General features: G+C 46.1%; 1 protein-coding gene across 4 annotated transcripts in view; it reads right to left on the bottom strand.

Moving 5' to 3' along the window:
• cabin1 (calcineurin binding protein 1) overlaps positions 1–13,721 on the bottom strand; it is a 696,151-nt gene that overhangs the window by 624,489 nt on the left and 57,941 nt on the right. For all 4 annotated transcript variants that reach the window (XM_038793568.1, XM_038793562.1, XM_038793549.1 and 1 more), the window contains 3 exons: positions 10,235–10,371; positions 7,664–7,881; positions 1,844–1,922 (listed from right to left, as the gene is read on the bottom strand). In XM_038793568.1, the coding sequence (XP_038649496.1) occupies positions 1,844–1,922; positions 7,664–7,881; positions 10,235–10,371 (434 nt within the window). The remainder of the gene's footprint in view (positions 1–1,843; positions 1,923–7,663; positions 7,882–10,234; positions 10,372–13,721) is intronic.

Genomic DNA, 13,721 nt, shown 5'->3' with positions numbered 1-13,721 from the left:
ACAGGGAAGGGATATGTCGAGGTCCAGTAAGAAAACGTCTGTGAAAACAGCTGAAAATTCGTCGGGGAGTGGAAAGGTCACCGCGGGGTCACCAAGGAAAATGGAGGCTGGAGCATCATGGGAGGCTGCATTGCTTACGGCTGAAGAAATAACTAAGGTGATGGCTGCGGAATTCGAAAGGCAGTTTACAAAATACATGGAGACAACGAGGAAGGAGATGAGGGAGGTTTTGAGTGTGCTGGTGGAGGAGGCAATTTCCCCGGTGACGACGGCGGTGGCGAGTGCAGTGGCAGAGGTGCGGGAGCAAGGGGAGGCGCTGAAGGAAGTGGAGGAGACATTATTGCAGCACGGTGATCAACTTACCTCGATGGGGAAGGAGATGCGGACGGTGCTGGAGATTAATATGGATCCGCGAGGAAAAATGGAAGACCTGGAAAACAGGTCCAGGCGACAGAATTTGAGGATTGTGGGGCTGCCCGAAGGAGTTGAAGGGCCGAGGCTGACTGAATATTTTGCTGCGATGCTGACATCACTATTGGGGGAGGGGGAGGATCCCTCCCGATATGAACTGGATCGGGCTCATCGGTCATGGAGGCCTGTACCAAAGGCGAGTGAGCCGCCAAGGGTAGTGACTCTGTGCTTCCGTAGGTACAGTGTGAAGGAGAAGGTCCTGTGCTGGGCCAAGCAGAAGCGGGTGGTGCAGTGGGCTGGAGCTGGTATACGTGTATACCAGGACTTTCCGGTGGAGCTGGCGAGGAGGCGGGCTGCTTTCAACCGGGTGAAGAGGGCACTGTACATTAGCAAGGTGCAGTGCAGAATTGTATATCCAGCGAAGCTGAGGATGACTCACAAGCTCAAGGACTTTTATTTTGGAACGGCGGAGGCAGCGGAGGAGTTTGTGAAGGCAGAAGGACTGTGGCAGAACTGAGAAATTGAGAAGTGACCATGTGCCGATGTAACCTCATGACTGTATTCTCTTTTTTTTTGTTTGTTTCACTGCGTGCGGGTGTATGGACTAAAGGAACCAATGTTGTATATATATTTGGACAAGGGAAGTGATGGGACATTCACTCGAAGTGAGGGCTCTTTGGGGTGTAGGTGGATATGCGGGGTTTGTGCGCTAAAAGGGGGATTTTGGGCTTTGCTAGGGTCGGGCCAGAGGGAAAGGGACCCGGGCGGGGGCCTCCACGCTGGCCGGTCTATGCCGGCCAGTGAATGGGAGTGAGGTGTGGCGAGGGGCTGCAGCCATCGGAGCCTGGCAGAACAGGGTCCGAGTGGTCTAGCCGGGGTGGAAAGTTGGAGGGGAAGGAACCGAGGTTGGGGGAAGAAGTTTTACAAGAGGTAGTGGACGGGAGGAGTCGGGAAGGAGTGGGGGGTGGGGGGAGTTTACAACTCTTGGGTATCATGTATGGCACTCTTTCAGAGGTTGGACGGCATTGAGTGTGTGTGTGTGTGTGTGTGTGGGGGGAGTGGACTCTATGGTGACTATGAGCGGTCCCAGACTCCTTTTTTCTTTTTCTCATTTGTTTTTTGTTTCCACCGTGGGAGGGTTTGTTTTATTGGATGCATATATTGACAGGTGGGCCGTTGTTTGGGGTGGTGGGAGGATGGGATCGTTGTTATTGTTAAGGAGATTGATTTTGTATTTGTTACCGTTTACTGTTTGTGGGTGGGATGTAAATTTTGGAGGAAAATGCGAAAATGGAGAATAAAAACATTTATTAAAAAAAAGGATAATTTGAACTGAGCTGACATTGTAAATAAGAGAGACAAACCAACAACTGCAAATAACCAATTGTTAATCTGAAGAAAATACTGTGCCTTTAAAGTAGGTATTTCATACCTGTGGTATTCTTAGACTTTGTCAGAAGCCATTGATCGAGCTGTAGTTCCATACACACCAAGCACATCACCATCATGTCCTGAAGACAAGGAAGGATAATGAAGCATGCTGACATACAAAGAGTGAAACACCAAACTGAGTATTGTCTAAGCAGGACTGTGATCTTCACAAATAGACATAGAATTTATAGTGCAGAAGGGGGCCATTTGGCCCATCGAGTCAACGGCGGAAAGACCAACCCATCTAAGCCCACACCTCCATCCTATCCCCACAACCCAGTAAGCCCACCTAACCTTTTTTTTTTAACACTATAGGCAATTTAGTATGGCCAATCCACCTAACCTGCACATCTTTGGACTGTGGGAGAAAACCGGAGCACCTGGAGGAAACCCACGCAGACACAGGGAGACCGTGCAGAGTCTGCACAGACACAGACAGTGACCCAAGCCGGGAATCGAACCTGAGTCCCTGGCACTGTGAATCCATAATACTAACAACTATACTACCGTACAGAAGATTGGTGTAACGAAAGTGTAAAAGAAACGTCATCAATCTCAGCTGTGCATTCAATTTGGCTGAAGCTGATTAGACTCTCAAAAATAATTCCCACCACAAACAATTCACTTTTCCAAAAGTTATCATTCCAATATTATTCCTTTCTGAGGTCATCAGCAGGTGTTAGAACACTAGAGCCTGGACTCTTATCTGCTATCATATGAAAATATCCTTTTCCTTATTCTTTCATGTGGATGTCACTGGCAGGGCCAATATTTGTTGTCTATCCCTAGTTTCCCTTGAACTGAGTGGTTTGCTGGGCTATTTCACAGGGCATGGAAGAGTCATCCAAGGGCAGCATGGGTGGCGCAGTGGTTAGTACTGTTCCCTCACAGCGCCGAGGACCCGGGTTCGATCCCGGCCACGGGTCACTGCCGTGTGGAGTCTGCACCTTCTTCCTGTGTCTACATGGGTCTCACCCCCACAACCCAAAGATGGGCACGCTAGGTGGATTGTCCCTTAATTGGAAAAAAAAAGAATTGGACACTATAAATTTTAAAGAGGCAACCACATTGCTGTGGAATTGGAGTCACATGTAGGCCAGACCAGGTAAAGGGGGCAGATTTCTTTCCCTAAAGGGACACTGGTGAATCAGACAGGTGTTTACAACAATCAATGATAGTTGCATGGTCACCATTACTGCCGCTAGCTTTAATAGTCCAGATTTATTTAATTAAAAGGATTTGTTGCTGTTACTTCATGGAAATATAATCAAGAACAGATCACATTTGGGACTTCCGGTGGGAGGCATGGAGGAGTAGGTCGCACCATTGATAGCACCCACCTGTAACGGACTTTTGGGCCTTTTCCCCTGTTTTTTTTTCGGATTTTACTGGATAAATCGGTGAAGAGTGAGACAGTAAGGAGAAATCCCCCTCCGGTGTATGGAGAATTGGACCAAAAGTGGATGTGTGAGACGACAAAGTCCTATAAGGGAGGCGCAAGTAGAGCTGGTAACACGGGACAGCATGGCGGAGCAGCAGGGCCGTGGGGACACGACACAGTGGTCGACGGAGCAGCTGGTGAAGTTTTTAGAAGATTGCTTCGCCAAGCTGAAGAAAGGCACACTGGATCCGATTAAGGCTTTGATTGATCAAGTGGTTCAGAATCAAGAACCCACAGGAGGGCGATCCAGGAGGTGAAACAAAAGTTGTCCCAGCACGAGGAGTATATAACCGTGCTGGAAAACAAGGTGGGGATGATGAACGACCGCCAGAAAAGAATGCAGGAGAAGCTGGAGGACCTGGAGAATAGGTCCAGGAAGCAGAATCTCAGAACTGTCGGCCTCCCTGAAGGCAGTGAGGGATCGGATGCGAGGGCCTATGTGATGGACATGTTGGAGACGTTGATGGGGGTTGGGGCGTTCCCTCGGCCCCTGGAATTGGACAGAGCGCACAGAGCCCTCGTAAGGAAGCCCCGACTGAACGAGCCGCCGAGGGCCATGGTGGTATGTTTTCACCGTTTCATGGACAAGGAACACGTTTTGAGGTGGGCCAAGAAAGAACGGAGCAGCAAGTGGGAGAACTGTGAGTTGCACATCTATCAGGACCTGGGAGTGGATTTGGCCAAGAGGCGAGCTGGGATCAATCGGGTAAAAACGGCCCTCTTTTAAGAAGGGGGCGAAGTGCGGGATGCCGTACCCAGCCAGTCTGTGGGTCACACATGAGGAACGGGACTTCTACTTTGAAATGCCAGACGAAGTATGGACCTTTATTAAAGAAATGAAGCTGGAGGTGAATTAAAAGACACTTAAGCCTTGGAGAAATACTGTGGTGGCGATTTGTGGTGCTGGATTGTATAAATTTAAGTAGGTCTATGTGAGATAAGGGGCTGTGTGGATGGCTAAAGGTTGCTTTGCCTTGCAGGGATCTTGTTAAAGGGGAAGGATGGGTTTTGAATTTGGTTCCGCCCCGGACTTAGAGTCACATACCTGATCATGGCAGGAGACTTTAACATGGTCACTGATCCGAAATTGGACCGGTCAAAATCCAGGGCAGGGGGGAGGCCGGCTGCGGCAAAGGAATTGAAGGGTTTCATAACAGATGGGGGAGTAGACCCATGGAGGTTTGCACAATCGAGGACGAAGGAGTTTTCCTTTCTTCACATGTCCATAAGGTATACTCTCACATCGCCTTTTTTGTTCTGAGCAGGGCGCTAATACCGAAGATGGTGGATACTGAGTACTCGGAAATTGCAGTGTCGGACCATGCCCCGCATTGGGAGGATCTATGGGTTAGTGTGGAGACAGGACAATGCCCGCTGTGGAAACCGGATGTGGGGATGGTAGCGGATGAAGCGATCTGTGGGCGGGTTAACAAGCCCATCCAGAACTACCTGGAAACAAATGATACAGGGGAGGTCTCTGCAGAAACAGTCTGGGAAGCTTTGAAGGCAGTAGTCAGAGGGGAATTAATCTCGATATGGGCCCACAGAGAAAACGCAGAACTGGCTGAGAGGGATAGGTTAGTTGAGGAGATACTCCAGGTGGACAGGAGATACTCGGAGGCCCCGGATGCGGGGCTACTGAGGGAGTGGCAGAGGTTACAGGTGGAGTTTGGGCTGTGGACCACAGGGAATGTAGTGGAACAGTTGAGGAAGCAAGGGGGGGGGGGGCGATCTATGAGTACAAGGAAAAGGCAAGCAGAATGATAGCGCACCAGCTGAGGAAAAGAGAGGCAGCCAGGGAGATAGGTAAAGTAAAGAGTAGAGACGGTAATACTGTCCTGGACCCAGCGGGGGTGAATGAGGTGTTTAAGGACTTTTACAGTAAATTATATGTGTCGGAGCCCCCGACTGGGGTGGAGGGGATGAGGCAGTTTCTGGATCAGTTGAGTTTCCCGAGGGTAGATGAGGACCTGGTGGAGGGGCTGAGAGCCCCAATTGAGATTGAGGAAATAATCGAGGGGCTGGAGGGCATGCAGTCGGGCAAGGCCCCGGGGCATGACGGTTACCCTGTGGAATTCTATAAGATGTTTTCAGAGATATTGAGCCACTGTGGTGAGGACATTTAATGAAGCAAGAGAGAAGGGAGTTCTCCCCCAACAATGTTGCAGGCCTCGATTTCATTGATCCTGAAACTGGAGAAGGATCCGGAGCAATGCGGGTCACACAGGCCGATTTCTCTACTGAATGTGGATGCCAAACTACTGGCTAAAATACTGGCCACAAGGATAGAGGACTGTGTCCCGGGGGTGATGGGGAAGACCAGGTGGGATTTGTTAAGGGCAGGCAACTCAAGGCCAATGTTCGAAGGCTTCTAAATGTTATTATGATGCCCTCAGAAGAAGAGGAGGTGGAGGCGGGGGTAGCGATGGATGCGGAGAAGGCTTTTGATCGGGTGGAGTGGAATTACCTGTGGGAGGCGCTGGGAAGGTTTGGGTTTGGTGAGGATGTGGTTGCTCTATCAGGTACCAGTAGCGAGTGTGCGTACGAACCGGCTGAGGTTGGGGTATTTTAAACTACACGAAGGGACGAGGCACGGGTGCCACCTCTCCCAGTTACGGTTTGCTCTGGCCATAGAGCCATTGGCCATGGCGTTAAGAGCCTCTAGGAACTGGAAAGGGCTGGTTCGAGGGGGTGGAGCACCGGGTCTCGCTCTACGCAGATGACCTGCTCTTGTACATTTTGGACCTGTTGGGGGGGGATCGGGGAAGTAATGCGAATCTTGGGGGAATTTGGCAATTTTTCGGGGTATAAATGGAACATGGGGAAAAGCAAGATGTTCGCTATCCAGGCAAGAGGACAGGAGAAGAGACTGGGAGAGCTGCCACTTAGAATGGTAGGGAAGAGCTTTTAATATCTGGGAATCCAGGTGGCCCAAAAAATGGGAGGCACTGCACAAGTTAAACCTATCCCGGTTGGTAGAACAAATGGAAGGGGACTTTAAGAGATTGGAAATGCTCCCGCTATCACTGGCGGGGAGGGTACAGACCCTGAAAATGACGGTCCTCCCCAGATTTCTGTTTGTCTTTCAGTGCCTCCCCATCTTCATCCCTAAGGCCTTTTTCAAGCGGGTGAATAAGATTATTTTGGGTTTTGTGTGGGCGAGTAAAACCCCGCGAGTGAAAAAAGTGTTGCTGGAGCACAGTCGGGGGGGGGTTGGCGCTGCCGAACTTCTGCAATTACTACTGGGCGGCTAATATAGCCATGATTAGGAAGTGGGGGAGAGGTCAGCATGGGAGCGGATGGAGGTGGTGTCATGTAAAGACACCAGTTTGGGAGCACTGGTAACGGAACCTCTGCCGTTCTCGCCGGCCCGATACTCCACAAGTCTGGTGGTAGTGGCGGCTCTGAGGATCAATGGAGGAGATATAAGAAAGTGGAGGGAGCTTCGATTTGGACCCCGATTTATAATAACCATTTAATAACCGGGCAGGCTAGATGGAGGGTACCGGAGTTGGCAGAGGGCAGGAATTAGAAGGAAGGGGGATCTATTTATAGACGGGAGCTTTCCCAGCTTGAAAGCTTTGGAGGATAAATTTAAATTGCCAGCAAATGTTTTTCGGTATTTGCAGGTGCGAGACTTCCTGAGAAAACAGATGCCGGCCTTTCCGCTTCTGCCGCCACGGAGGAAACAGGGTAGAGTAGTTTCCAGTACCTGAGTGGGAGAGGGGAAGGTATCGGATATTTACCAGGATATTTACCAGGAGCTTTGGGATGCGGAGGAAACCCCGGTGGAGGAGCTTGAGGGCAAGTGGGAGGACGAGCTCAGAGCTCAGAGGTCAGAGGTGAGACTGAGGCGAGTCTATGGGCGGATGCCCTAAACTTGTTGTTATGTGGTTGAGGTGTGTGAAGATTGGGCTGGGGGGGAAATGTTTATTTTACCATGTTGATGTCATTGTTTATGTTACTGTCATTAAAATTTTCAAATTCCTTAATAAAATATTATTTTTTAAAAAGAACAGATCACACTTGGCTGTGGTTGCCACAATTATCCAATCGAGTATTGACTTTTATACTCTCGGCTGATTATATCCCGAAGAACAACTTCCTTCTTTGATCAATACAAATCTTGAAGATTGTTCATAGGTTAGACCAATCAGATTACACATCATAAAGCCTTCCAACCTAGTGGGGGAAGCTGCATCTTACTTACAACATATGAACTATCATATAGGTGCTGGCACCTGTGGATCTGTACCTAGCAAAAGTCTTGAGTGCTCAGAAAATGCAGAGAGAAAATTCAGGAAGTGTTGTTTCAAAAAAACAAAAGACAAATAACAAAAACCTAAGGCTATTGAAAATAACTTTGTTTTATGGCAGTACCTTGATGTGCTGGTTGCTGCACTCTCTCAGGATAGGATTAGGTAGGCTACTGCAGTGCTTTCTCCAGCTGTTGTAGATTGAAAGGACTACCTCTGCCAGCCCAGTTGGCCACTTTGCCAAGAATTTCTGACCAAGTGCCTTTAAATATTTCAGCATCAAATCTAATATACCACCATTCTTCAGATTGTTCAGCAAAAACTTGTGAACATCTTGTTTTTCTGTTTGTATAAAAATAAACATTAATCATTCATCAAATCCACTAAAACATTAATGCACTGCCTAGCATGAAGTATGGTCCACCTCATTCCAAATTACATCACACACACATAGCCTTCAGTGCTTTGTTATTTTTCAGATCTTAAAAATTAACAGCAATAAATATTAGCTTCAAGCAGTTACTGAAAACTGAGATACATTTAAAAGGACTCTGAATACAAAAGTTTAACTTCTTTCAAAAGAATCATCAAAACATCTCATACTGCTCCACAGACCAACTAAGAAGTGGGTTAACATAAAAGGGAAACCGCAAAACTCTTTTATAAACACGAATTATAAAAGGGTAGTCACAGGAAGGGTGAGGCCAATTAGGGATCAAAAAGGGGATCTTGGGGGATGACTGAGATACTAAAGAGGGACTTTGCAACTGTCTTCCCCAAAAGAGGGTGCTGCCAATTTAACAGTAAATGGTGGTGGCAATAGTGATATTGGAGAGGATACAAATAGAGAGATGTACTTAAAAGGTTGCCTGTACTAAAGTAGACAAATCACCCAGCCTGGGTGAAATCTATCATAGTTTACTGAGGAAAGGGCAGAAATTGTGGAGGCCCTGGTCACAATCTTCCAATTTTCTGGGATATGGGTGTGAAGCCAAAAGATTGGAGGATTACAGATGTCACACCTCTGTTTAAAAAAAAGGCAGGGATAAATCGAGCAACTATATGCCACTTCGTCCAATACTGGTGGTAGTGGTGAAATTGTTAAAAAAAAACAACAGCAGCAAAAATTAGTTGGCATTTGGAAAATAATGCGTTAATAAATTAAAGTCAGCACAGTTTTGTTACAGGCAAATTGCATTTGACTAACTTGATTAAATAAATTAAAATAATTTGCTGAAGTAACGGAGAGAAGTGATTATATGGGCTTTCAAAAGGTGTCTGACAAATTATCATATCCTTGCCATTGACTCGTTAGTAAAATTAAAACACATGGAATTAAAGAGATAGCATGGATACAAAACTGGCTACAGGACAAAAAGCAGAAAGTAATGGCGAAGAGTTGTTCTGCAGACTAGCGGGAAGTATACAGTGAGGTGCTCCTGGAGGATTACTGCTGAGATATATTGGGAAAACAGGCCATAACTGCAAAGTTCACAGATGACATGAAACTGAATAGAAAAGCAGATTATATAAATGGAGAAAGTCTGCGGAATGCTGCAATACAGAGGGATCTGGGTATCCTCATACAAAATGTAATTAGTAAGGTAAATGGAATGTGGGCCTTTATTGCAAGTGGAGTGGAGTAAAATAAAAAGTAGGGAAGTCTTGTTACAACTGTACAGAGCACTGATGAGGCAGCACCTGGAGTACTGTGTACAGTTTAGGTCTTCTTAAAGAATAATAGTAATAATAATAAGAATAGTCGTTTATTCAATGAAGTTACTGTGAAAAGCCCCTAGTCGCCACATTCTGGCGCCTGTTTAGGGAGGCCGATACGGGAATTGAACCCACGCTACTGCCTTGTTCTGCATTACAAGCCAACTGTTTAGCCCACTATGCTAAACCAGCCCCTAAGGATATACTTGCATTCAAAACAGTTCACAGAAGGTTCACTAGGTTGATTTCTGAGATGAAGGGGTGGTCATGTGAGGAATGGTTAAGCAGGTTAAGCCCATACCCTTTAAAGTTTAGAAGAACGAGATGTGATCTTATTGAAACTTACAATATTCTAAAGGGTCTTTGCAGGGTAAAGAGGATGTTTCCTTGGGGGTACAATTTTAAAAATTGGGGTATTCCTTTTAAGATGGAGATGAGGATTTACTACTTTGATCAGTTTTGGAAATGTACACAGATGTTTAAAAACTTAACAAAATTCTTGCTACTTGAGAAATGCAAGGATCAACAAAAGTTGGCTGAAAAATACATGAATTATATACGAATGCTGGCCATGAAAAGCAGGAGCTGCAATATTTTCACAATTGTAGAAGTCTAACATTTGGATATAAATTATGTAAGACACTTCAAAAGAAAACACTTTTTGTAAATGTTTGCACTTTACATGATCACTCACAGCACTCGCTGTGTCTTGGTTTCTAGTTGAAATGCACCTCCAAATGCCAGATATCAATATCAGCAATCATAAAATAGAAGCAAAAACATCACACTCCCAAGCTTACTTAATCTAAGAAGATCACAAAGCCATCTCACATAACAGCAAGACAATCAGTGATCAGCCATTCAGACATCCTGGGGCTAATGGGGCAAAGCATCTGACAAGTGGTTTCCAGCTAATAGCGATGTAAAGAACTTGAGGCTCCCATCCAGAAGTGAACAGTGAACTGCTCTATAAACCTACCTAATTCCATGAACGTTGAAGGATCAAATTGTATTCGATAAGGGCCCATTAATTGCTGACTTTCTTTTTTCAGCTCTGTCTGAACTTCAAATGTGCCAAAAGTATCATCTTCATCCTCCAGATCAACCCTTTTCAGCCTAATGTGAGAGTGGAAAGTTAGTATGAATTGACTCCCTTAATACAGCAGCAGTACAGCTTTCCAACGTTAGGCACAGACCAGATCTCAGAAAATATTGACCACAGCGTACTTTAATCAAGAGAAACATTTTATGGACATTGAAAGTGGATGTGACACATCATGGACTGCTTGCATGCAGGCTTCATTTAAACAGGAAACAAAATTCCCAATTTTGTAATTTGGAACTGCTGAAGACAGGAAAGTAAACATTATAGCACAATTAAAGTTCTTGGAGGGAATATAACCATTGTTGATGTGACTAAGGTATTCAAAGTAAAGCAATGCAGGGATGGAGCGGCACGGTGGCTAACACTGTTGCCTCATAACACCAGGGACCCCGGTTCGAATCTGATCTTGGTGACTTTCTGTGTGGAGTCTGCACATTCTCACCGTGTCTGCGTGGGTTTCTTCCGGGCACTCCGACCAGTTTCCTCCCACAGTCCAAAGATGTGCAGGTTAGGTGGATTGGTCATGCTAAATTGCCCCTTAGTGTCCAATGGTTAGGTGGGGTCACCGGAATCGGGCAGAGGAGTGGGACTGGGTAGAGGGCTCTTTCAGAGTGGTGGTGCAGACTTGATGGGCTGAATGGCCTCCTTCTGCACTGTAGGTATTCTATGATCTGTGCAGCGGATCAGTCAGGGTTATTCGATTTGTAACAGAAGATCAGAACAAGCCATCATGTGTAACAGCCGAAAGAGGTAGATTAAGGTGGGATTCAAAATTGTATTAATTCACAGATTAGGTGGCTGAGGAATAGGCAAGAGATGGGTGGAATGGGGTAAGTAGCTTAAATTGGATAAGCATCTTAGAGAACCACATCATCAGTTACAATTGCTAGAACAGCAGGAAGGCAATTAAATGGAGTGATGACCTGCGTTTTTCTACGTGTCTATCATCTCAATGCAACAGATATCATCCACACAGTGGCTTTACAATCTAGTGTAAAGCTGCTTGTTGGTGACAGGAGAAAAACATTATGAAATTAAAGAGTTTATGAACGTAGCAATCAAACTGGGTAATCAATCATAAGAGCAAAGTAGCTACCAAACATACATAAAAACCCACTTTACTTTCTTAATTTATCTCACCATCTGGAACAAATTATTTTCACAGAATGCAGTGGGATGGAAGGGAGGGTGAGATTCAGGGCCCCAAAAGGGAACAAAGTCCCCTAGCAAGTTTAGCCAGGTGTTTCCTAGAGCTCGAACTGTCGCGAAACACATGGCTATTCAACTCAACTCGTGTAGAATAAGGGGCCTGAACAGGAAACACGCGGCCAAGGACACACACGGCCCCATTTTCGAATCTCCCCATTGTAAATACGTTCCTATCTCCAAGCCCCGAAACAATCCCTGACCTCCCCTGTCTAGCCCGATCGCACACGCATACAAAAAAATGCCAGTTTGGCACCTTGGCAGTGCTTGTGCCAGCTGGTAGTGCCACCTGGGCACCTTGGCAGTGCCAGGCTAGTATCCATTTAAACAGGAACCTGGAAATATTTAGAATTTTCCAGGCACACTGCTTTTCTCTGCAAGTTCCCCATCCCACTAAGCAATTTTCTTTTTTTATTCATTTTTTTTTCAGATTTAGAGTACCCAATTCTATTTTTTCTCCAATTCAGGGGCAATTTAGCGTAGCCAATCCACCTACTCTGCACATCTTTTTGAGTTGTGGGGTTGAGACCCACGCAGACATGGGGAGGATGTGCAAACTCCTACGGACAGTGACCCGGGGCCAGGATATAACCCCAATCCTTGGTGTCATAAGGCAGCCGTGCTAACCACTGCGCCACCATGCCGCCCCTGAAGTCTTATTCACGATTGGCTTGTTGGCCAGCATGACAGACAGTTAAGATATTTGGCAGTTTTATTGGTTCCTTTCCTTTTTGTAACTTTTCAATCCTGGTTGAGTTTTGGACTAGCAGCCATAGTCAAATTCAATGTCCTTCGAGAAGGAGAACTGAATGTTTCATCCAGTTATTGATAACAAGCCAGGAACAGGAAACATAATTGAGATATATCTTTACAGTTACACCCTCCTAAGGAGAAATCTGGACAAACTTAATGGACATCTGCAGTAACCATAAACAATTGTTATCTCTCCAATTTTAAACTTCATCAAGTACCATACTCGGCAGTCATACGGCACTGCAATGTTTTCAAACATATAATAATCTTTATTAGTGTCACAAATAGGCTTATATTAACACTGCAATGAAGTTACTGTGAAAAGCCCCTAGTCACCACACTCTGCGCTTGTTCGAATACACTGAGGGAGAATTCAGAATGTCCTAAGAAGTACGTCTTTCGGGACTTGTGAGAGAAAACCAGAACACCCAGAGGAAACCCACGCAGACACAGGGAGAATGTACAAACTCCGCACAGTCAGTGACCCAAGCAGGAAATCGAACCAGGGTCCCTGGTGCTGTGAAGCAACAATGCTAACCACTGTGTTACCGTGCGTTCCATAATATTAACTAAGCTTTTATTTCCTTCAATCAGGAAATCACAAGCTTAGGAACTTGATATATGGGTACATACAGGAACAGATCTTTTTTGTAGTACAGTGTGTCCCTGAGACAGTTTGCTTTTTTAAAAATATTTCTTTATTCTCCCCCTTTTTCACATTTTCTCCCAAATTTACACCCACCAACAATAAACAACAATCAGTAATAAACAATAATCAGTAACAAATATGTCAATCCCCATATCAATAACACCGATCCCATCCTCCCACCAAACCCAAAATATTCGCCCACATGTTCACATAAACAACTGACAAAAAGGAATCAGGAATCACCCATGGCCACCATTAACACCCACCGCCCCCTCCCCCCCCCCCCCCCCCCCCCCCCAACCACCTCCCCCAACTAATGTTCGATGTTATCCAGTTCTTGAAAGTGCATAATGAATAATGCCCATGAATTGTAGAACCCCTCCATCCTTCCCCTCAGTTCAAACTTAACCTTCTCAAGAGTCAAGAATTCTAACAGATCCCCCCGCCACACCAGGGCACAGGGTGGAGAGGCTGCTCTCCAACCCATCAGGATCCGCCTTCGGGCGATCAATGAGGCGAAGGCTACGACATCTGCCTCCGCACCCGTTTCCAACCCTGGCTGGTCCGACACCCCGAATGTGGCCTCCCGGGGACCCGGGTCCAGTTTCACGTGCACCACTTTAGAAATTACCCTAAAAATCTCCTTCCAGCAATCCTCTAGCTTTGGACAGGACCAAAACATATGAACGTGATTAGTGGGGCCTCCCCGGGCAATGTTCACACACATCTCCTAATCCTTCAAAGAATCAGCTC

Source organism: Scyliorhinus canicula, chromosome 1 (genome assembly GCF_902713615.1).
Source record: "Scyliorhinus canicula chromosome 1, sScyCan1.1, whole genome shotgun sequence".
Classification (NCBI taxonomy): Eukaryota; Metazoa; Chordata; class Chondrichthyes; order Carcharhiniformes; family Scyliorhinidae; genus Scyliorhinus; species Scyliorhinus canicula.
The sequence above is the reverse complement of the archived record's forward strand: the minus strand, read 5'-3'. Positions and strand labels throughout refer to the sequence as shown.